The sequence below is a fragment of the Phoenix dactylifera genome, chromosome 11, assembly GCF_009389715.1.
Source record: "Phoenix dactylifera cultivar Barhee BC4 chromosome 11, palm_55x_up_171113_PBpolish2nd_filt_p, whole genome shotgun sequence".
NCBI classification, from domain to species: domain Eukaryota; kingdom Viridiplantae; phylum Streptophyta; class Magnoliopsida; order Arecales; family Arecaceae; genus Phoenix; species Phoenix dactylifera.
The window spans coordinates 9114460-9139562 of NC_052402.1; the positions used below are offsets into that span (position 1 = coordinate 9114460).

General features: G+C 39.0%; 2 protein-coding genes and 2 long non-coding RNA genes across 4 annotated transcripts; 2 read left to right on the top strand and 2 right to left on the bottom strand.

Moving 5' to 3' along the window:
- Window positions 1-2237: 2237 nt before the first annotated feature.
- Window positions 2238-7389, bottom strand: LOC103703275 (40S ribosomal protein S3-3-like). The gene is made up of 6 exons (XM_008786071.4): window positions 7250-7389; window positions 7001-7148; window positions 6743-6914; window positions 3478-3532; window positions 3273-3404; window positions 2238-2661 (listed from the first exon to the last, which is right to left on the bottom strand). Exons 1-6 carry the CDS (start codon window positions 7277-7279, stop codon window positions 2491-2493), a joined length of 708 nt encoding a protein of 235 aa, XP_008784293.1. The 5' UTR covers window positions 7280-7389; the 3' UTR covers window positions 2238-2490.
- Window positions 7390-13804: 6415 nt separating this feature from the next.
- Window positions 13805-15278, bottom strand: LOC103703276 (transcription factor MYB1-like). The gene is made up of 3 exons (XM_008786072.3): window positions 14971-15278; window positions 14646-14775; window positions 13805-14533 (listed from the first exon to the last, which is right to left on the bottom strand). Exons 1-3 carry the CDS (start codon window positions 15101-15103, stop codon window positions 13951-13953), a joined length of 846 nt encoding a protein of 281 aa, XP_008784294.1. The 5' UTR covers window positions 15104-15278; the 3' UTR covers window positions 13805-13950.
- Window positions 15279-16510: 1232 nt separating this feature from the next.
- On the top strand, window positions 16511-17959 carry LOC120112583. Its single transcript, XR_005514166.1, has 2 exons — window positions 16511-16808; window positions 17721-17959. It is a non-coding gene; the product is annotated as an uncharacterized LOC120112583 (long non-coding RNA).
- Window positions 17960-21732: 3773 nt separating this feature from the next.
- Window positions 21733-24036, top strand: LOC120112584. Its single transcript, XR_005514167.1, has 3 exons — window positions 21733-22030; window positions 22943-23042; window positions 23857-24036. It is a non-coding gene; the product is annotated as an uncharacterized LOC120112584 (long non-coding RNA).
- Window positions 24037-25103: the final 1067 nt, after the last annotated feature.

Sequence of the window (25103 nt, forward strand, 5' to 3'; positions counted from 1 at the left end):
CGTCGTCGGCAGCGGCGAAGGAGCAGGCGGTCGCGGGGCTGACCGCGGCAGCACTGGCTGCAGCCATGGTGATCCCAGAGGTGGCAGAGGCAGCCCAGCCGGGGATCTCACCATCGCTTAAGAACTAATTCCTTCTCAGCATCGTTGCCGGCGGAGTCGTGCTCGGCGTTCTTGTTGGGGAGGTCATTGCGGTCGCCAACTTCGATCCTGTCAAGCGGACTTGAAAACCAGATCCTTTTGTTCTTGTTTTGGTGATCAATCACTGTGACTTCATGTCGTTCGCTTTATGAATGGTAATTCCAAGCTTAATTACTTGAACCTTGTGGGAAATATTTCTTTGCCGTGAGTTAAAGCAGCTTCCTTTTATCTGATATATATATATATATATATATATATATATATATATATATATATATATATATATATATATATATATATATATATATATATATATATATATATATATATATATATATATATATATATATTCCAGGCAAAACTAACAGCTTTTATCTTTTTTTAAAGAGTCTCAACAGCCGACTATCAGTATAAAGAGAGATGGCATCAAGAATAGTGGTGTGAACAAGTGGAGGTAGAGCAGCAAGGCCATGCTCAAGCTCAGCTGTGACATTTTATAATTAAACATAGCAATAAAGCGGAGTATCGAAAGTTTAGTTACAGGCCTTCTTTTTTTCAGGTAACATTACAACATTATTCGGGCTGCGAAACATAAAGATTACCATTGCTTGGAAAGGCAGAAGGGCAGGATTGATGTCAGAAGAATGGTGGATGTAGCTCCATAAGAAACCAACTCATGCCTGCAAAAGGTGGTCTAGACCTCTGGGACTTCAAGTTTGAATTTGATTTCAGAATAGTGGATTTTGTTTAAGGGAGCATACCAAATGGGGGGAGGACCAGTATAAAATAAAACTGTCCTTATTATTGTCATGTTGCTACAAAATGAAAGAGAAACATATATGAAGTTTGGATTTGATGATTGAGCTGAATTTGATTTCAAAATGGTGGATTTTTTTTGAAGGGAGCATAACAAATGGGGGGGAGGACCAGTATAAAATAAAACTGTCATTATTCTTCTCATTTTGCTACAAAATGAGAGAGAAACATGTATGAAGTTTTTGACACAGTAACCATCACAACATGCAGCTTGATACACCAGGACAACCATAATGACAAACACCATCCCAGAGAGGGGAAAAATATGCACACCATGGACCCTTCTTATCATGCATACCATGAATCCTTCTTGAGGTTAAATTTGCACGAAGCAAGCTCGAGTTGGGCCTGAGAACATATCACGAATTGGCTAAGCCAAACTCAAGCTTTGAATCGATTGCATTCATGCTAACTCAAGCCTAGACTGATAAGAAATCCATGAAAAAAGAGTAAAGCTGGGCACAATGTAGTCTGATGATATAGCAAGAAAGTAACCTTGAGAACTTTCCAGGGGGTTATTCAGCTTAGTACTTGCTTATCTACAAAGTTCTGATGGAATCCGATGCAGCTTAGTACTATAACTTCACCAGAACCCAGCATCCTCAACACCAAGTATCAGAGGAAATACCTCATAGAACTAGACCGGTAGTCAAATTTCAAATCGCAGTGTCAGAGAATCATGAAACAAGAGAAGGCTCCTTTTTTTTTTTATTTTTCTATAAATAAAAAGCAGGAGAGACCTCTAAACTAAATCTGATCATAGTTCAGGCTTGGACACAGAAAACATTAAATTTTAGATAAAACCAGCTTCAAATCCAAACGAATTATAAATATAGTTCAGACCTGAGGTTTTGCCTTATGATCAAATCTACTCCAAGAATATTGTTCCAAAGGTTATATTACATACTTACGGATTGCACAACCACAAACATGCTCACATAAAGGAAATCAATTCAGATAATTTACAAATTATAAAATGATTACTTTCACCAGTGCTTTTAGTCAAGCAAACCGACCTCTTGCTTCCGTTTATCTTTTTAAGAAAATTGAACTTTGCTGAACAATATATATGATTAAACCCTTATTTTAGCTACTCAAAATAATTCATAAAACATCTAGCACTTTGATAGCAAAGATTTACTATTTTTTAAATAAAAAAAGTAAAAACAAAGAATACCAAAAGTTTTATGCAAATGTGATAATATCAATCTCCATGTGGCTAACAATGAATTGATGGAAAAATAAGAGTTAGATTGTCTAAAAATAATAGAATCGACTATAGATAGAGTTCAACTTCCCAAATATGACAAAATAATGAGATTCATCAGTGACTAACATAGAGTAGAATGAAAAACTGGTGTCACAAAACAAGTTATAAGATAATAAACATGCCCCACAATACTTGTAAAAGAAAATAGCAACTATTCAAAAACATTACAAGAAAACTCTTCTTATTAGAGTCGAGTCAACAAAAATAAAACAAGACTAACGCCCCCAGCCAAGTGAACAAAATGGCCCAACCTCTCAGTTGAGACATTATGCAACCGGGACCTCTAACTCTGGGGCCATCGCTGGTGGTGGCCTGATGTACTCCTCTTCATCCTTTGGTGTGTGAATGGTAACCAAATCTGGTAGAGGTGTTGCAGGGCCCTGCTTGCCCTTTGGATCCCAATCCAACATGATCTTGACCTTGATGCCAAGAACACCCTAACATGGAGAACAAAAAAAAAATCTTTCTTGATTAGAATAGCAGTACAGTGGGGATTCTTAAGTCCAAATTGGACAGAGCTATGCAGGAAACAGAAGATGAACTTCAGAATCATCGAATGTGGCATTCTCATGAGCCACACAACAGAACAGGTAGGCCACACATGAGTCAGACGACAAGCAGTACATTGGATCAGAAAGAAGAACTTTGTAGTGAAATTTTTAGACTCAGTAAGGTTGCTTTTTGAAAGGAACAAACGAAAATAGAAGAAAAGAATGAAACAAAGAGGGGGTTTAATCCGTTGCATAAACCAAATACAAAGAAAAAAGGAATCAGCACACATATAGCAGACATCCAGCATTTTGACAGCCCAAATAGATGTAAAATATTATAAGCAACATTAAGATACATCATCCACCATAGAAGTAGATGGGCAAGCAACCATCTTAAAGTGCCCCACCAAGATATAAATATTTTGCATCACCTTTCTTTCTTTGAAGTTATGTCATCAATGGTAGTTTGGTAAATGACACTTCACATATTACTAACAGAGTAGATGCAAATCTGGAGGATAAAATGGTCGATGCAAAAGAGCGAATGAGAAGCTAACCTGTCTAAGAAGAACATGCCTCACTGCTGAGTCAATGTACTCATTGACTGGCTGACCAGAAGAAATCATGTACCCATCCTTGAACTTCATGGATTTAGCACGTTGGGCCCTCAGCTTCCCACTAACAATTACCTGCAACATCGTGGGCGTTAAAATCTACAATGTCAATATAAAAGTGAAAGCATTTGTAAGAAACATAACATACCTCACAACCCTTGGCACCACTCTCCATGACAAACCTCAAGACACCATAACAGGCCCTGAAAGAGAGAAGATCGGCAAGTCAGACTAGTAATGCATTTCCCAAGGTCAAAAAACCTTCTTCCAAAGATATCATCACTTGCAGATAACTAAAATTATGAGCACTAAATTTCAGAATCACAAGAAGGAAATCCAAGACACAAATGGATAGACAACCAAAGGAGCAACAAGTGCAGGCACAAAGGATACCTAGTTCACAAATAGCAATATATCAAGTTTCAGTACTGGACGAACATCACTACTTAGAATTTAAAATTAAAAAAAAATTTGTAAACTTCAACGAGTTCACAAATATCACATGATTTGGATCATGCATCCATGCTGATGAATCATGGAGTTAAAAAATTAAAAAAAATGTCAAAGGCTTATTTGACTTCTTATCTAACATTGATGGTGAAGAAGAATTAATCCTTTTGGTAAAAAAAAAAAGAAAAAGGAAGAAGAAGAAGAATCAAGTGGAAGAAAAAAGTACACTAGTCATCCAACAAAATTCCAAACATTTTGATGAAAATATGACCAAAAAAATAGAAGACTGCATAAACCATTGACCTAACCTAGTTTTGGAACATTAAGGAACATTATAAGTGGCAGGAAGGTTACGAGAGAAGATGCCAAAGGACAATGGAGACACTCAGTATTAAATTACTTCACAAATTAATTTCACAATTAGGAGATGTGCAATCAATAATGAGGGAAACAGGTAATAACCCTTGCGATCAATGCCAAAATCAAGTTCACAAATATTCTCTCCACCTCTAAAAATTTAAGTTGGATACAGCAATCGCCACTTTTCAGGAACAATATGACACAAATTTTAAATGAGCAGTTGGCAAAAAAAGGTTAAAGCAGCTAATAGAAAGAAAGTGCAAAAGTATTCTGAACAAAGAAATCACACTGAGATCTAGATGAACCATGTCAAGAGATGATCAGAAATACCAAATTCAAAACATTTAATTAAGAACTTATCAATCAGCAGAACTGCCACTTAGAAAGCAGGTGTTGGAGCTTCTTCCAAACTTCAAGCATATAATGAAAATACAAGAAGCCTGACAAACTCCATAGTTCTCTATATGAGCATCAACAAAACCTCCAAAACATATTGTTCAGCAAGACAGGGAGAAAATAGAAGCGCTCAGATGGATAGCATTACGATGCTTAAAAACTTCAGCTAATTTATGTGCCAAAATAAAATATAAAAAAAATGTCCAATTAAGAGATTCAAGAGGCTTTAAGGGCATCTCCAGGAAAAACAATATTGAACTCATTCAGTAACATCAAAGACAAAATAGTATACTTGATTATAGTTAGCCATCTAGAAATTTCTGGGCATTGGAGATAAAATACAAAACAACATAAAACAAAGAGTATAGATACAGAGCCTTTGTCATCTTCACATTGATTGCATCAAGCATCTATGACATCTACATTGCTTGCATCCAAAACTATGCCAATCACACAAAGTTGCAGGATGAATATAGCATCAAATACAGAGGTCAAAATGTTATTTGACATCACAATCAGATTAACATCAAAGACATCACAAATCCAAGTCGAGAAAATTATGTACCAAAACTTTTAAAAGAAAATTATATTTAAGGTTCCTGAAAGGGATATAATACTGTAGGAACAACAACTGTACTATAGAAATGAGTAACAGTTCAACAAACATTCCCACAATTAAGCTAGGTGGCTCAAATCTATAATGCATCCCACAATAATCAGGAGTAGCAGTAAAGAAAAAAAAAAGAATACAACAAATAAATAAGTGTGAAAAAAATAAGAAACTTGGCGAATTTTTTAAGAAATAACCTTGATGCTGATTGACAAACATGTCGCCAAAAAAGATCGACGTCATGAAAGCTTTCAAGACTTTAATAGTCTACATGGCATGGTTCATATAGTCATCTTCCGACACAAAGTTGGTATTGATGACCTATTTGCTTTATAGATGACGAACATCTCAGACAACAACCCAAAAATGTATTATTCCACCAAAGCAATTAGTACATTTACAATTCAACTGTAGTTTTTACCAAGTAAATACTCACAAAAGAAAATTATAAATGGCCCAGTAAGTGAAAGTAATGAACCACACCAAAATGAACATAATGACGCAACAAACAGAAAGAACAGTTTATATAACGACTAAACAGACCAGACATGGAACAATCCACAATTACCAATAAACAAATCAGTAACCGTCTCAAATTACAAAAACAAGGAAATCAGATTTCCTCTGTAATATATATAAACAAAAAAGTACATGATTGACCAATGAACTTGCAAAATATGAAATAGGAACATTATCTTAATTACAATCCCAGACTTAATTTGGCAGGTCAGCTTTGCAAGTCTAGTTTCTCATAAAAGCGCAAAGCAGGATACAATAGGAAGCACCAATTTTGAATCAACTGCTAGTGCTGGAAACCCAAAATACAAAAATCTTCTGCACAAACATTATATTCCCTCCCCCCCCCCCCCCAAACACACACACACACACACACATACACACAAAAACAAATTCGTATCCTTTTAAAAATTTTGGATGACAACACCAAGTAAAAAATTAGGGAAAGAATTTAACAAGGAACATCAACGACTTCAAAATTAAAATAGTGTGACTGGCATCAACTTCTAACTCCCAACCACTGATCTAAGTCACGTTTACAGAAACACAATTAATAAAATCCGCATGACAAAAACTAATTCACATACATATGAAAAAGACTGCGCAGTATTTTCACACAAAAAAAACAGAACTTGTATCCGATACCAGAATAATATCGAGACACAAGATTACATTACACGACGAAAAAACCAACGCAGGCTATAAGAACCACAAGCCAAGCAAAACAATAAAAAAAAGAGAGAGTGACAAGAAAATCTAAAAAAGACAGTGGAAGATAGAAGTGATTTTCTTCCAATTCAACGGTAAAGAATCTAGCAGTGGCTTCAATAAATCTCCCTTCAACGCATACAGAGAGAACAACGACATGTCCAAAATATAGAATGCATGGAAGGGCATTATATGCATGAAAGTCGTCCTCAGACAAAGAAACGGTACAAAGAACCAATCTGCTGTAAAGATGACCCATCCCAACAAAACTTCAAAAACAAACCGAGAAAGAGATAAACAAATACTCGCCATTTTATTGCCAGATATAAAAAAGAAATAATTTTTATTTGCACAGTGGAGAAATAATCCAAACCTCCGAACTGCAAGGCCTCCGAGAAGCTTGTAGCGCAGCGACTCCGCCTGGGCGATCGCACAGAGCCCCCTATTGTTCACCTTCTCGGCATACAGCTCCACGCTGTTCTCCGGAAAGTTGAATCTTTTCTGCACCACCGATGTCAACTCCCTAATCCTCCGCCCCTTCTCACCTAATCCAAGCCAAAAAGAAAAACGAATCAAAACACCCGAAAACCCTAAAATCCAATCAAAAGCCCCAAATTTTGAGAGGAATCACCGAGGACGTTCTGGGTCCGCGTCGCCCGGATGATGATCTCGGTCCGCATCGGCGTAACCCTAACCTCCACGCCGGAGTACCCATCCTCCGCGAGCTCCCTCGTCAAGACCTCGTTCAACTCCGCGTAGAAGACTCCGTCCGCAACGAACTGAGAGAATAGAAGAGATCGAAGAAAATCGGTGAACTAGAACCGAAATAGAGACGAACAAAATGGAGAGAAGAGGGGGATTGGATCGAAAAAGGGGAAACCTTTCGCTTTTTGCTCATCTGGGTCGCCATTTTTCGGAAATTTAGGGGAAGAGATTGGCCGCCGTTCTTCTCCGGTGCGAGCTTTGGCAAAACCCTAGAGAGGAGTGGGAGGAGCCGAAAGAGAATTGAGGGGTTCTTAAAAAAGGCGGCGTTAGAAAGGATCGGACGGTTAGCGTAGCCTGGAGGTGGCTTGGAGGGTTGAGATTTAATATTTTCAGATCTTATATGGCTTCCAGGCGGTAACCCTAGATTTAACGGGCTATCGGTATCCTGCAACCCAGCCCGCTAAGATGCGGGTTTGGATCCGGAAAATATTTTGACGAGTTGGCCCTTAGGGCATCCCTCTATATAGGAGTACACTCTCTAAGATCTCTCTTTCCCTTCGGCAGAATAATTACAATTACACAACTCTAGTATAGATACAGCCAGTAGCATCAAAATATGCGAAGTCTCTTTCCCAAGCCCGATCAAGCCCTATTAGGTCAAGCTTGACTTGAAATTATTGTCGAGTCTAAATTTAGAGATCAAGATTCATTCTTGAATTTATTTTGACTCTAGATGTCTACAATATGGAGAGGGATGCCAATGGATTGAGTTTAGTTCAGTTGTCATGTTAAAGCAAAGTATAGAAAACTATTCTGTAGGGGTGGCAATGTCTAAAGCTAGACCGGCTTATTTGCTTGATTCATCTAAAATAAATAGATTTGGTGAATGAATTTTATAATTCGATTAGGTATGATTTATGAAAATCAACTTGATATAAATGGATTAGGAGTTGGTTTAGCCCTCCAATATGATGGATTATTAAGAGTGAACAAACATTTAAAATCTTTCTTGAAACCCTAGGATGGTGGTAGTTATGTGATTGTTTATTATAGTTTAGTTAAGGATTTCTAAAGATGGCTAGAATGGTTACTTGGTTGACATGAGCAGGTGGAAACCCCTCACATCCCATCTGCAAGCTGCTGGTCCCTTTTGCATCAGAGTCAGAAGCTTAAGAAAATATCATGGATGTATTGAAAAATATGTGGAAGCAATATCAAAGATCAATGCCCTGCGATCTGTACCAAGTTAATTTGAAAACAACTTTATATGGATTTACATAAGAGACATTTGATAAATAGGAATTTGAGAGCATAAATTTTGCAATAGATGGTTAGTTTTGCCTTTGTGGTTAAAACACTCCCAAAAAATCAATGCACATTAGTCCTCAGGATAATCTCATCATGGTCAACACAAATTGATTTGAACTTTAAACTATTTCCATGACAATGGACATCAAATTAGCTTTCCAAAGTATTCTAACACACCTTAATTAGAGATCGGATAATGAAGATATGATTGTAGTGAATTCCTGTCATGCAGAAATATTGCCGACAAAGTTTGAGGTAAATATGAAAATACCATTCTATGGCTAACTCGAACTCAAGATGATTTTTCAAGTATCTTTAGTCTACTTTTCTTATCTTTTCCTTTTAAAAATATTTATTAGTTGAGTCAAAAGGCTTGGACTTAGATTTTTTCTTATTATCTTTTATCTTTTAAAGTAATCGTATGCCCATAGAGCTAAGAGATCCTATGGGTTTTAAGAGCCCCATCATTACAAACACCCATAAACTCTCCTAGTTTTTCATTAATAAAATCAGTAATTTTTTCACTCACATATTCTCTTCCTATGTGCACTAAAATAAAATAGAATTTCAGCAATGAATTTTATAGCAGCAAGATAGTATTTCTCTTTAAAAATAGTTTAAGTATATGGCTACAACAAAAATCACTTTCAAAAAATATGTATACCTATAGAGAGAAAAATTAATTGTCTTCCACAAGTGTCTATTTATAGTGACAATTTTTTTGCCTTATACTTTCTAGTGTCAAAATATAAATATTATTGCTAGTTGTAGTGTATCTTAGAAAGACTTGCTGCTAATCCATCCTATAAATATTTAGAGGCAACTTTACGAATTTTATCAGCAATTTTTTTGCCACTAGAATCCTATATTATTATAGTGCTGGATTTCGACATGGTGGATCTGATCTTAGGAAATGTTAATGGTGAGTTGGTGTTGAAAGCCTCGATAAATTTTTGATATTGATAGAGACGTTTGGCAGCGAGATATAACTATCATTTATGCTTCTAGTCTTTAGTTCTAGTTCTAAAATAGCCTTCTATTCTCTTCTAAGTTCGTGCAAAAGTTCAGCTTACTCAGCCCGATCCGATTATTTATGGGCTCGGGCTTATATTTTTAAGCCCACCTAAGATCAGTGACGAGTTTGCTAGCTTTTATCCTGTCTCCAAAAGATACTGTGCGGCCCCAACCATGCTCACCAACAAAGTGGGACACCGTGCATGCCATGGCATGGGCAAATTTTTCCTCGCCCTTTTCTCTCCTATGTCTCCCCCAACAAGCGAGGAGCTGGAATCAGACAAATTCTATGCCCATGAAATGACGTTTATTGACACATGGCCACCACAAAGGAACAGAGAAGGCAGTTTGTAGCGAGATATATCGTACCAGCCCAAATCAAATAGTACAGAATATACTGTATCACACCAATTCGGTATCGGTATCCAATACGAATGGCATATCAGTATTCGGTGTGCCAAAAAAATTTCATATTATATGTATCGATATTATACTAGTGTGGCATCGATACGAAGTTCGGCACTGAAACGGCAAACTTTAGTTTGTAACCGTATAGCTCCCTCCCAACTAAACAAATTAACCTAAAATCATGTTGCCTTTGACGTTCTAGTTGCCAATCCAACCCACCCACCTGCCATCCAAAGGCTAAGATGTTATCTAGAATTTATTGGGGCTCCCATCTTTATTAGCATGAAAGACATGAAATGAACAAAAACACCATGTATATTAATTTGTATCTTACCAACTCCTAATTATGTGAAGGAAAGTCGTTAAAAATCATCTTCAAATGCAAAAAGTTCAGCATAAAGGCATTCTTTGATGCCTATTTTTTTTAATTTCTTCTTGGTAATGAATCTTGGCCCTGAGTGATAGCTAGCCTCTTCTTCTACAGATTTGTGATCTTCAAGCATATGACCGATGCTTTGCAACGATGTTACCTTCTTAATAAATTTGGTGAGGTTTTTTTGTCTTTTATTTCGAGAAAGCTAAAAAAAATCACCTAATAAGAATGATGACTATGTTATATTGAGCTGGTGGAGTGAGATTTCTGTGTGTCTTCAGCTTTGGATGGAGGAATGGACAATTTGAAGCCATCATGATCGATACATCTATGTACTGTGCAATTGAACATTTGATTAATGGTTATTTTGTCAAGTGGTGAATGTGACGTAGTGGAAATGAATTAGGAAATGTTATGGACTTCAAAGAAGAGTAGGCAACTACCCTTCCTTGGAGCATTTGAAAGTTGGTTAAGTGCCATAATAGAACACGTCTATCAATAATACTCTTCTCTCTTTATGGAGGTAGTTTTTTCTCTCTCTCTCTCTCTCGCTTTTTTTTTTTTTAATACGTTTGGCAAGGACCACATATCCATGGGCATCATGGATTAAACAATGATGTGCATCAAGGTTATGAATGTGGCATTTCTTTGGTATTCTTGAAGTATTTTTTTTCTCCTCATCATGATGAAATGCAATTACAAGAACTATATGTACGCTTTTTTTGCGAATCCAATGAATGTGAAGACCACCCTATCTACATTTTGGCAAGTAAATCAAAGCACTGTGTATTCTAAAATATCGATTTTATGTTTAACTTTGAAAAGTATAAATTTTTATTATTTTTTCGGTGCTCAAAAATATTTGGCAATCAACATCTCTATGCCAATCTTATCCTTCTTGGTCCTGTAAAATATAATTTAGAAGGGGAAGATAAATTTGACGTAGTTTTTACTTTTAGGAAAACCTATAGTGTAAATTCTTCATTTTCAAATACAACTTTGTCTATTTTTTGGATGTATGTATGTGCATTTGTTTGTTGTGTAAATTCACATTTAGGTATCATGTTACTTTGAAGATTGCAGGAATTGAAACTGATCTCCATCTTTTATCATCTTATATACCCAACTTATGATGATTATAATACTTAAGATATATATAACATTGTTTGGTTTTTCTTAAAAAAATTTTAGAAGAAGAAATAATGTTTTTCTGGTGTAATGATATAAGTATGACACTGGACCTAGCTAGCCAAGAGTATGTCATATGTCAATATTTAGGGAACTTTTATTCTTAGTTAACTCATATGGTTCTCACAGCTTATCTGGCATAATATTAGTTCAAGCTACAATGCTATTTTCCTACCTATGCATTGCAATTAAGGTGGTGGGAAAATTTTCAGTAGTGATTGAGGCTTGTGGCACGAGTTTGGCTAGTATTTTACTTTGATCAGTGAGTTGATGACTAATATGCTTGGTATTTTTCATTGATTTTTTTTACACATATGCATATGGTTGTGGATGTGCAATATGCATGAGGGTGTATCTGTTTGTGTTTGTGGATGTTGACCATTGTCCAAATTAATTTTAAATGAACAAATTTGCTAATTAGAAGGAATTTGGGAAACTCAGAAATGCGATCCTAACCTTTCAATTGCTTCTTGGGTCTTATATTTTTTCCGACGAGCACCCGCTCAACTTATTGGCATCTCTTTCAAATTGGAAGAGATTTGGAGATCAAATATTTTGAATCTTGGCAATGGCACCCCTACCATATTCCTTTTCTTAATGATTATTATTTTTGGAAATCAAAAGATGGCCAGAAATCACCCATTATTGAGTGGTAATCACTTCTCTTTCGCATTTAAGAACCTAGAAGTCAACATTTTAAAGTAAAGAGACTAAACCTTTTCAATTAACTAATTAACTATCATCAAATGAAGAATGATATAATCTATTACTACTATGATCTACCATCATCATATGAGAAATATTGCGATCTGTTAGAATAACATTTCATAATAACTTCGAGAGTTGCTGTATCTATATCACTTTTAAGAGAAATCATTACGTAGGAATGACGCAATTTGCTAACGTAACATTTTATAATAAATTTGAGATTACTGCAATGATGTTACGTTCACTTTATCAAGAGAAACATGGCAAACGTAAACTTTAATTTAACTCTTTTGGCGTCACGCAAATAAATGTGTTTGAATAGTCTTATACCAAAAAAAAGTTAGTGCATTTATAAAGTTTTGCGATCACACTTCATTTTAAAAAGTGTGAACTTAATATATCTTAAAATTAACATAGGCAAAGAGTGTAATTTATTGGTTAAATTGCGTATTGAAATCTTCACTTTGTCAAGAGAAACATGCGAAGTGTAAACTCTGATTTGACTCTTTCGTTGTAATATAAATAAGGGTGCTTGAATGAACTTATACCAAGTAAAGTTTAGCGCATTCATGAATTTTTAATATCATGCTTCATTTTAAAAAAATGTGTAAACTACATATGCTGTAAATTTAACATAAACAAAGAATCCAATAATTGATTAAATTGCATGTCGGAATCCCTATAAGTTGTCACTCAATTTTCTATTCTCGATAGACACTATGTAAAAAATTCACACTATAGGATGGATTCCTAGCAAAGTCATCTATCCTCTTGATATAATATTTTAAAGCAAAACTTTCGGTTCAAAGTATGTAATAACAAGGCTTAGATCAAAATTCTTATAATTTATATTGAAAAGAAAACTAGATGAAGAATAGTCTTAATGAACAGTATCCAACTAGTTGAACTTAAAGTTGCAGTCAGTCTCCCAATCAATTAATAAGCTGAGACTGATAGCTAACCTTATGTTCAAAATTCCATAAGAGTGGTTCATTTAGATTAATCTATCTGATGTTCAACATTCCATAAGAGTGGTTCATTTAGATTAATCCTTCCTTCTTATTTGGTCATCTTGTTGTTTTGTGTATATTTCATTCAATCAATTTTTTTTTTTAACAATAAAAAGACTTCCTAGGTTTGACATCCTGCTTTACAATTTCATATACTCTATAGAATGGAGGTGATGATTTTACCCGTGTTTTTTCTTAAAAAAATTGTACAACAAAAACTATATGGTTGTGTAAATAATGAGAACATATATGATCCTATAAAAAAAACTATATGATTGCATGCATACTAAAAATATACAATCTTATTTTCTCATGACATGATGCACAATATTGATAATCTCTATGACATTTGCTTTTATTAGCCAACATAATTTGATCATTAGTTAAAAGCCAAAGAGTATGACTACTAAAGAGTCTAGGTTTTGTCTCTACCTTCCTTGTCTAAAGACTTTATTGTTAAAAGTTCTGACTATAAATGATCACTTTGGCCAATATTAAGTAGGAATAGATTATACTAAATTTATTGTAATTCTTAAAGGTTCAGCATACCTCTTTTATTTCACAAATACCAAAATTTTAATTTTCTCACCCCAAAAAAGACTGTAGTTTTGTTTTTCTTTTAGTTTCTTTAATTACCACATCCGTTATTCGATAAAGAGTAATTCGATGACAAGACAGACAAATATCCCTGTGCATGGGAAACATGCTCCACCACTTGGTATGAACGACAGCAGGAAAAATGGTTTTCTTCTTGGAGCTTTCAGCTAAAATGACACGAAAACGAGTGCTGTCATATGAAAAGAGACATGTTTATATGCATCTGCCATGTCCAAATGACAAAAATCCCCCCTTGGAGACCTTTCTCCATTATTTTTCTTGCCACTCCTCCTCAGAATCTAGAAAAGTAGCCAAAGATCTTAGCTCAGAGGCTGCATTAAGTTCTTGGATATCACTTCCCCTCCAATCCTCCTGCATGGCTTCACTGCACCAAAATGAACTCCCCTCTGCATTGCCATCGACAGCGTTGCCACCTTTTTGGTTATCATTGGGACAAAGTTGAAACAAATCATCTTCGAAGCTCGACACAAGCTCTTCCATGTCGAAATCAATCAAGAAGTTGGAAGGATCATCTTCTTGAGGGACCAACGTGGATGGGCTGTCATTGCACGTAGGTCCCAAGCTGTGGTCAGCCATCATATCATCTTGCAAGGGGAGGTAGACTTTGGTGCACCTCACTGCTTTGGTTCGGATCACAGAATGGAACTGCTCATCCACCTTTGCAGCTGCTTCTACCGAGTCTCCTTCCACAGCGTTCTTCGCTTTAGATTTGCTGCTACATTTCTCCAATTTTGCTTGCGGGAATTTCACCTTCTTGCTAAGATTTGTGTTCCAATAGTTCTTGATTTCATTGTCTGTTCGCCCCGGCAACCTTCCCGCTATGAGGGACCATCTAAGTTGAAGAAGACCAGATAATTTCAATACGATTAATCATCCATATTTGTATACATGACCAATATTTATTCAAACTAATTTACTGCGACGAAGGTGAAGAGAAACATTACCGGTTTCCCAGGAGATTATGGAGTTTGATGATGAGATCCTCTTCATCATCAGATATATTACCCCTCTTGATATCGGGCCTCAAATAATTCAACCATCGGAGACGACAGCTCTTACCGCAGCGTTTCAGACCTGCATGCAATTCCATCAATCTTCTGAATAAGAATCGACATTATAATATGTTTGTGAAGCCAATGTGCAAACAATTTGCAGTTAGTACTCCATCTAAAACAGAAAAAATTCAATGAGAGCTTAGCTACTAAAAATGCTTACTATGAATTAGATGCCAACGGTCATCAAATAAAAGCCAAGCATTAATGTCCTCACCTGCTCTTTTTGGAAGATCTCTCCATTTGCCCTCGCCATGGGTTCTGATGTAATCGCTGAGGATCTTATCCTCGCAAGCCGACCATGCCCCTCTATTCAGCCCCTCTTTGGAGCAACAAGGCCTCCTTCCCATTCTCCTCCTCACACACCACCCTCACACACACATACACAGGTCTGCCTTACTTCCTATATATATATATATAGCTCATGCATCCATATTAATTACAGATCTAGGATATTCTAGGCCAAGAAGACTCTCTTGAATCAGTGCATGTTATGCCGAGTCTTGCCATGGCGAGTGCTAGCAGAAGACACCTACTCTTATATATAAATGCAGGCATGTATGTGCATGTAACATGCATGTATGTGGACGTAGGTATGTGAGGTGCATATGATGCATGATTAGAGAAACATGTATATATGCAAGATTTTACTGATCATAAATCTGCAGTTGAGTCAGAGAAAATATTCATTGTCCTTATGTAAGAGACCATGCTTAATCAGTGCAAACTAGGGTAAGAGCTATTTAGGTGGGGTTATAATAATCACAAAAGTAACTAATATTTGAAGGGAATTAGGTACGGAGGAAAGAAAAGGACTGGCTTTTTGAAGGGAAGATAGTGGCAAGATTGTAAAATTAAGAGACGGCTACTTAGGAAAATAAGTTGTAGTGATGGAGATGGGGAGGTATTATGCTGATTCGATTCATACTTTCACCAAGTTGTAGCTAGGACAATCTTTTCTAAGAAATGGATTGATTCATTTGTAGGTGTGGTCACAATCTTTAAGACCTTAAGAGCAATGACACTACTGACTATACTCATTGGTGGAAAAAGGATGCAAAGCTAGCTTTGTCATAAAATAGGGAGTGCTTAGATCTTTTCTGAAAATCTGCAGGAACTGTGGATCTAGGTTTGAACAGATTTACACAAATGAAGACATGAGCAATGGATCAGATAAAAATATTGCTATATGACAGATGATTGTCTATCCTTATGATGTACTTTTGCACAGGAAGAAAGGGAACAAAAGATAGATCTTATTATTTCTATATGTTTCATTAGGAGCATCTCTTTGTTATTTCGATATAAAAGTGTGTATACCATATTTGTGCTTGATGCTTCCAATTCTACCAAAAATTTCATAATATAGAAAATTGTTACGGGTGGATTGATTGGGGGATAGTTTAATTGGTATTGAATTGCATTGATATTCCAGTCAGTGTAAAGGTAAAAGTAAATTGGTAAGATCTTCATGTTTTGATAGTAGAGACCTCTAGAATTTGATTATCGCCTTGATTAAAATGAAAATAAGTGGTGCTATATAGGCTGGAAAACTCTCTAGAAAAAAATAAATCTTATATTTTGTTAACCAACCGTCAAATTTTGAAACCTAAGTTGCAAAAAAATTAAAAAATAAGTGGGCAACGTATATTTGACTCCATACTAATTTGAAACTTGGGAGGTATAGTGTAAACCCCCCCCCCCCCCAAAAAAAAAAAAAAAAAAAAACAAGAAAACAAAAAAAAAAAAGGAAAGGGGCGGATGGGCCGGCCCGAAAAGACCGGGCCCATCCCCCTTATCACGATCGTGCCTAGGGCACGATCGTGGAAGAAGGGGAAACGCAGAGAGAGGGGGGCGGCGGCATTAGACGGGATCAATCGCCGGAGGAGGCAGATCGTCGGGGGAGGCGACTCGCCGGAGGGGATCGAGCGCCGGAGAGGGAGATCCGGCCGGCCGCGGAGGGGGGGAAAGCCTTCCTCTTTCCTTCGGTGAAGACCCTCCATTTCTCCGCCGATTTCTCGCCGGAAAGGCCGCCGGAGCACCCATCGGACCGAGGTAAGCGTGGATCCTTTCTTTGCACTTCATTGTTTGGATTTTGGGTGGCTTTGGTGGGGATTTGGCCGGTGAGATCATCGAAGAAAGGTCCGAAACAGGGTATCCCTGTTCGGCTCCTCTCTTCCGGATTCCGTCGCCGTCGGCCGCCGGGATTGGCCGGGATCCATGGTTTTGGGCATCGATCGGGTTTTATGGAGATGGGTGAGGGATTTCTAGGGTTTTATTGGGGATGGGGATGGTGGACCGAGGGCGTCCCGCACGGCTCCACCTCCTTCTTCCCTCCCTCTCGCGTCGGCTGGCCACCGGCGGCGACAGTGGCGGCGGTCGGGGGCCACTGGGGTTGCCGTCGGGTGGGGACCGAGCCACTCTAAGGAGGCTTTCGGTTGGAGAGAAGAAGGAGAAGAAGAAAAAGAAGAAGAAGAAGAAAAAAGAGGAGAAAATAACAATAATATAATAATAATAATAATAAGAGGAGAAGAAAAAGAAGAAGAAGAGGAAGAGACTTTTTCTTCTCTCTTTCTCTTGGCCGGCCACCATCGCCGGTGACTGCAGCAGGGGCAGCCGGCGATGGTTCGGCCAATGGTGGCCGAGGGTGGGGAAGGTGAGGGCACAGCCACCCCGGCTGTTGCCCTTGGACCAAAGAGGTGGAGGAAGAACCCTTCTCTATCATCCACCCTTCTTTTGGTCTTTTCATCGGGACCGGCCATCGTCGCCGGCGTGGCAGCGGCCACGGCTGGTGACGACATGGGCCGGTGGTACAAGGATGGGAGTCGGGCTACCCCGACTGCCCTAGATTTGGAGAGATTGAGATGTTTGGGGATCTGGTTATGGACCCCATAGTAAATATCAATTATGGTTTAGAATATTTAAATATTAAATGATTTAGTTTGTGATTTGTAATTGATGCTGTAGGGGAGGAGACAGTGGTGCCAGGAGATTTTGATCAGGGGACTCAGCACCCCAGCGAGTAGGTTTGTGACTCGGATCCGTGTTTGAGTCAGTCGACAATCTTAGTAAGAATCCCTACATCTGAGCACTTCTATGCATATATTGACATTTTGGTTGGATTTATTTTACGGTTGTGTTGTTATTGCTTGTGAGCTGATATGACACATATGAGATGAATGTTTATCAACATATTTTCATTATTATGTTGTTATTGTTTATGTGTTGATGCGGCACCTATGAGGCGTGCATGTTGTTTTTAATGAATATATTGAGATATATTCATTTGGGAAGAAATAACATATTTTTGAAAATTTATGAAAATATGTGATGTGATGGGAATGTGATTGAACATGTAAAACTAGACATGTAATATGGGTTGGACTAACCTTGTCATGAGATAGCGGCCACGAGCTGATGCGTGGGATAGCCTACACGGGCTTACGGATAGCGGCCACGAGCTGATGCGTGGGATAGCCTCCACGGGCTTACGCGTGGGATAGCCTCCACGGGCTTACGGATAGCGGCCACGAGCTGATGCGTGGGATAGCCTCCACGGGCTTACGCGTGGGATAGCTGCCACGAGCTTATGCGTGGGATTTGTACAGTCTTGGACTGGGACATGATCTTGGTTAGTCCAACGCCGGAAATGAAAAGTTTGAAAACTTTGGAATTTGAGTAATACGGGAATGGATCACATAATGTGAAAAAGGGATTTGTGTATATGTACTGATTACATATATTTGTTGTTTGTTGAGCTTTTGAAATGATGAAATGATATATATATTTTGATACTTGATTATTTTATGATTTTGTTGTGTGTGGCTGTTGGGATTCTTACTGGGCTGGAAAAGCTCATACTACACTTCTATTTTTTTTCAGAGGCACTGGATTCGTAGAATCTGTCGGATGGGACAAGAAGTGAGCTCGATCTGAAGTCAGACTGCTAGATAGTTAGAAGTCAATTTATCTTTTAGTTATGGACATTTGAATTTATGTAATCATTCAGTACATTGTAGCTGGATTTGATTGAATTACATTAATCTTTGGTTTTGGCATTTATGTGGATGTTGTACCTTTTAGGCCTTGCATGATCTTTAGGGCACTGCTCTAGGGATCATGCGGCCGGTCACGTGCCGGACCCGGGAGTTGGGTTCGGGGCGTGACAGAGTGGTATCAGAGCGGACCCGGCTCATAACCTATGTGGACTAGGGGACACTGCAGCACGGATCTATTGGAGTTGACCACGGGCTGATCGTGGTGTTTGTGATTAGATTCAAATAGATTTGAACCTTTAGCCTGACGAGGACGTCAGGGCTTGAACGGAGGGAGTATGTGAGGACCCGTGCGGGCGTGTGTTTAGTCCCACATCGGTTATTCGCTGGGTAGATCTTGGGTACTTATACAGGATCAAGGAACCCAAATAATAACTTCTGGCTAGCCATTTTGGGTGAGGTCCTGGGTTGTTACAAGTGGTATCAGAGCTAAGGTTAAGGTATCCTAGGATTTATGTTCAGGTTAGTATCAGTGGAGAATTATGATAGATAAACTATCAGAGATTTGGTTTATAATCATATGAGATTGTAACAGAAATGATATTGTAATCTAAGATTTAAGACCACTAGGGACTGTGGCCTTAATGGCATTAGAGTTTGACGTTTAAGATCATTGGAAAATGTGACCAGTTGGAATCTAAGCATATGTTTAAGATCACTAGGGATCGTGACAGAAATATATCATAGCTTAAGATTATGATCACTTTGGACATGACAATTAAAGTCAGTGCTTAAGCTGTAAGATCACTGGGCATTGTGATAAAATGTATGCATCGGTTTGGTTTTCGATGCATACGGAAGGAAAGTCGTCTTTGATCATGATAAGAGAGGTTTGACCTAAGATAAGTGTAGGTCAACAATGGTATATCGAGTATACCATGTTCAGATATTATTTAAATGACTTGAAAGTTCAAATTTGATATGGGTTTTGATGTGATTGTACTTTTGGTTTTGCTGCTAAAATCATTGGGATTTGCATGTTGATCTTCCATAGTATTGAAGTGAGCTAAGAAGATTTCATATTATTGAAAGGAGTGTCCTTCGAAGTTGAAAATGTGTGGATTATATCTGATATTGGTATGTTGGATATTGCAAATAGGTCTATTTCCTATTGATGTATTTGATTATCTTGAGGCCATAGAGTATGCATATTGATGGGAGAATTCTAATTATTTAAATTCTCATGTTTGGATTGGGCTACTGAATTTTACTTATAATTGTAGAAGACTAATTGATGTGTTAATTTAAAACTCAAGCCTAGGTTTAAGATTTGAGCAGGGATCTTTTGTCATTATTGATGAAGCCACTAATAAATGTCATATTGAGTAGAGACTTCGGTCATGAGATGCTTACATGAATTATCATATATAGCATTACTGATGGATGTAAAGAATCTTGGTGAAGGAAGATCAGGAGATCGATCGAGTTAAATTCTAATCATAGTGTATTGGTTCAATGACTTCTAACCCATTGAATTTGAAGTAAATTCTGTTGGAAGGAAAATCAATGTAGATCTTCTAATTAAATTGCTAAAGGAATACAAGAATTACCTCCCTTTAAATTAAACCTAGATATTTTGGATTCTAAGAAGGTTGTGGAGATCACGTAGTGACCTTAAACTTGACTAAAGGATTGGGGGTTAGTTATGGTAAGTATACTCTATATAAACCGAGGACAAAAAGATCTAGAAATTTTGCTCCATTTCTACTTGAAAATTTAAAATTTGAATTTTCTTAGTCTCGATGCAAAGTGATACTTTAGTCAGAAATCATTTTGTGACTGCTTTGCCTAAGACTCCTCGGGGTAATGATGCAGTGTGGGTGATTGTTGACCGACTGACCAAGTCAGCACATTTCTTGCCTTTTAGAGTTGGTTTTTCTTTGGAGAAATTGGCAAGTATGTACATAGAGCAAATTGTGAGGCTGCACGGGATTCCAGTTTCAATTGTATCTGACAGAGATACTAGATTTGTGTCACAATTTTGGAAGAGCCTTCATAAAGCTCTTGGTACAAGACTGGACTTCAGTACAGCTTTTCATCCACAAACTGATGGACAGTCGGAGCGCACTATTCAGATCTTGGAGGACATGTTGAGGGCTTGTGTCATGGATTTGGGTGGTGCATGGGATAGTCATTTGTCGCTGGTTGAGTTTGCCTACAACAATAGTTATCAGGCCAGCATTCAGATGGCTCCTTTTGAGGCACTGTATGGCAGAAAATGCCGATCTCCAATTTGTTGGGATGATGTGGGAGAAAGAAAAGTATTGGGTCCAGAGATAGTACAACAAACTGTGGATAAGATACAGGTGATTAGAGAACGGCTCCTTATAGCTCAGAGTAGACAAAAGAGTTATGCTGACAATAGGAGAAGAGAACTGGAGTTTCAGGTTGGCGATCATGTTTTCTTGAGAGTATCTCCTACTAAAGGTGTGATGAGGTTCGGAATTCGTGGCAAATTGAGCCCTAGGTTTGTTGGTCCGTTCGAGATTTTGGACAGAGTTGGAGAAGTGGCATATCGTTTGGCTTTACCACCAGCTTTATCAAGTGTGCATAATGTATTTCATGTTTCAATGCTAAGGAAATATATTCCGGATCCGAACCATGTGGTAGATTTTGAGCCTATAAGTCTGCATGAGGATCTGACTTATGACGAGTACCCGATACGGATTGTGGATAGAAAGGATCAAGTGTTGCGACGTCGGACCATTCCTTATGTAAAGGTGCAATGGAGCAACCACTCCGAAAGAGAGGCCACTTGGGAGCTCGAAGAAGAAATAAAAGCCAAACACCCTCAACTCTTTGGTATTCCAGGTATATTAATTTCGCGGACGAAATTTTTTTAGGAGGGGAGAATGTAAACCCCCCCCCCCCCCAAAAAAAAAAAAAAAAAAAAAACAAGAAAACAAAAAAAAAAAAGGAAAGGGGCGGATGGGCCGGCCCGAAAAGACCGGGCCCATCCCCCTTATCACGATCGTGCCTAGGGCACGATCGTGGAAGAAGGGGAAACGCAGAGAGAGGGGGGCGGCGGCATTAGACGGGATCAATCGCCGGAGGAGGCAGATCGTCGGGGGAGGCGACTCGCCGGAGGGGATCGAGCGCCGGAGAGGGAGATCCGGCCGGCCGCGGAGGGGGGGAAAGCCTTCCTCTTTCCTTCGGTGAAGACCCTCCATTTCTCCGCCGATTTCTCGCCGGAAAGGCCGCCGGAGCACCCATCGGACCGAGGTAAGCGTGGATCCTTTCTTTGCACTTCATTGTTTGGATTTTGGGTGGCTTTGGTGGGGATTTGGCCGGTGAGATCATCGAAGAAAGGTCCGAAACAGGGTATCCCTGTTCGGCTCCTCTCTTCCGGATTCCGTCGCCGTCGGCCGCCGGGATTGGCCGGGATCCATGGTTTTGGGCATCGATCGGGTTTTATGGAGATGGGTGAGGGATTTCTAGGGTTTTATTGGGGATGGGGATGGTGGACCGAGGGCGTCCCGCACGGCTCCACCTCCTTCTTCCCTCCCTCTCGCGTCGGCTGGCCACCGGCGGCGACAGTGGCGGCGGTCGGGGGCCACTGGGGTTGCCGTCGGGTGGGGACCGAGCCACTCTAAGGAGGCTTTCGGTTGGAGAGAAGAAGGAGAAGAAGAAAAAGAAGAAGAAGAAGAAAAAAGAGGAGAAAATAACAATAATATAATAATAATAATAATAAGAGGAGAAGAAAAAGAAGAAGAAGAGGAAGAGACTTTTTCTTCTCTCTTTCTCTTGGCCGGCCACCATCGCCGGTGACTGCAGCAGGGGCAGCCGGCGATGGTTCGGCCAATGGTGGCCGAGGGTGGGGAAGGTGAGGGCACAGCCACCCCGGCTGTTGCCCTTGGACCAAAGAGGTGGAGGAAGAACCCTTCTCTATCATCCACCCTTCTTTTGGTCTTTTCATCGGGACCGGCCATCGTCGCCGGCGTGGCAGCGGCCACGGCTGGTGACGACATGGGCCGGTGGTACAAGGATGGGAGTCGGGCTACCCCGACTGCCCTAGATTTGGAGAGATTGAGATGTTTGGGGATCTGGTTATGGACCCCATAGTAAATATCAATTATGGTTTAGAATATTTAAATATTAAATGATTTAGTTTGTGATTTGTAATTGATGCTGTAGGGGAGGAGACAGTGGTGCCAGGAGATTTTGATCAGGGGACTCAGCACCCCAGCGAGTAGGTTGTGACTCGGATCCGTGTTTGAGTCAGTCGACAATCTTAGTAAGAATCCCTACATCTGAGCACTTCTATGCATATATTGACATTTTGGTTGGATTTATTTTACGGTTGTGTTGTTATTGCTTGTGAGCTGATATGACACATATGAGATGAATGTTTATCAACATATTTTCATTATTATGTTGTTATTGTTTATGTGTTGATGCGGCACCTATGAGGCGTGCATGTTGTTTTTAATGAATATATTGAGATATATTCATTTGGGAAGAAATAACATATTTTTGAAAATTTATGAAAATATGTGATGTGATGGGAATGTGATTGAACATGTAAAACTAGACATGTAATATGGGTTGGACTAACCTTGTCATGAGATAGCGGCCACGAGCTGATGCGTGGGATAGCCTACACGGGCTTACGGATAGCGGCCACGAGCTGATGCGTGGGATAGCCTCCACGGGCTTACGCGTGGGATAGCCTCCACGGGCTTACGGATAGCGGCCACGAGCTGATGCGTGGGATAGCCTCCACGGGCTTACGCGTGGGATAGCTGCCACGAGCTTATGCGTGGGATTTGTACAGTCTTGGACTGGGACATGATCTTGGTTAGTCCAACGCCGGAAATGAAAAGTTTGAAAACTTTGGAATTTGAGTAATACGGGAATGGATCACATAATGTGAAAAAGGGATTTGTGTATATGTACTGATTACATATATTTGTTGTTTGTTGAGCTTTTGAAATGATGAAATGATATATATATTTTGATACTTGATTATTTTATGATTTTGTTGTGTGTGGCTGTTGGGATTCTTACTGGGCTGGAAAAGCTCATACTACACTTCTATTTTTTTTCAGAGGCACTGGATTCGTAGAATCTGTCGGATGGGACAAGAAGTGAGCTCGATCTGAAGTCAGACTGCTAGATAGTTAGAAGTCAATTTATCTTTTAGTTATGGACATTTGAATTTATGTAATCATTCAGTACATTGTAGCTGGATTTGATTGAATTACATTAATCTTTGGTTTTGGCATTTATGTGGATGTTGTACCTTTTAGGCCTTGCATGATCTTTAGGGCACTGCTCTAGGGATCATGCGGCCGGTCACGTGCCGGACCCGGGAGTTGGGTTCGGGGCGTGACATATAGCCCCATAATTGATTACTTATGCTGGATGGGTCAAGCAAAATAGGGTATAAACTAAATTTAAATCGATTTTTCCTATATTTTATGGGGTTGCTTGCTTTTCTAGATCAGCACCATCCATCCATCCATCTTTTCCACCACCATCCTGCTTTCTTATCAAAATCGAATTAGGATTTGAACTCTGGACCTCTCCGGGAGGGTTCACAAACTAGCTGAGCTAATAGTAGAATTAATTTAGGCAAAAGAAACATTTCGAATTCAATTTGCTCGAAATTAAAGATTTGCAGCATCAACCACGTGAGGCATCAACCGAATCCTTTCGTCTGATATTCCATTTCATTTGTCCATTTGCTGAGAGAAAAATTCGAAAGTAGTCATCAAGAACATTTCATCCAGAATGCATAATAAATAAAAACATTAAAAACAATGCACGTGAACTTCTATCCTCCAGAATAAAAAAAAAATCATGGATTCATTGTTTAATTGGCAGAACCATGTCGATGACCCGATCACTCCCGATTTGCATTAGAATACGAAGGAAATTAGCTCATGTGGACCCAAGTTGACTCAAAGCCATTGGTTGAACCAGTAGCAGGTCGAGCTAAAAGAGAAAGAGGACACTATTTGTCACCATCACTCGTACCTCATGGAAGCTCATAGGTGTCGCTAATCTTATTTGGACATGGCTGGTGATCTCATGGTGGGGTTCTCACCACATGGCAGAATTTTTCCATTTCCAAAGTCCATGGCGGACGTTTGGGGAGGCTCATGCACCCTAAAAGTATCTTTCATGGCATCTCCCATCAGCCCTTCAAACGCCCGTGCCATCCCAGCTAACCCCTCCACCCCATCCTTTTGGGAATCACATGGAAGAGTAATGTTAGGTTCACTTTGTGACGTGGCCGACAGTGTGAAAAATAAGGAAAGAGAGTACTCACCCAAGGCCAGTTAAGGTTCAG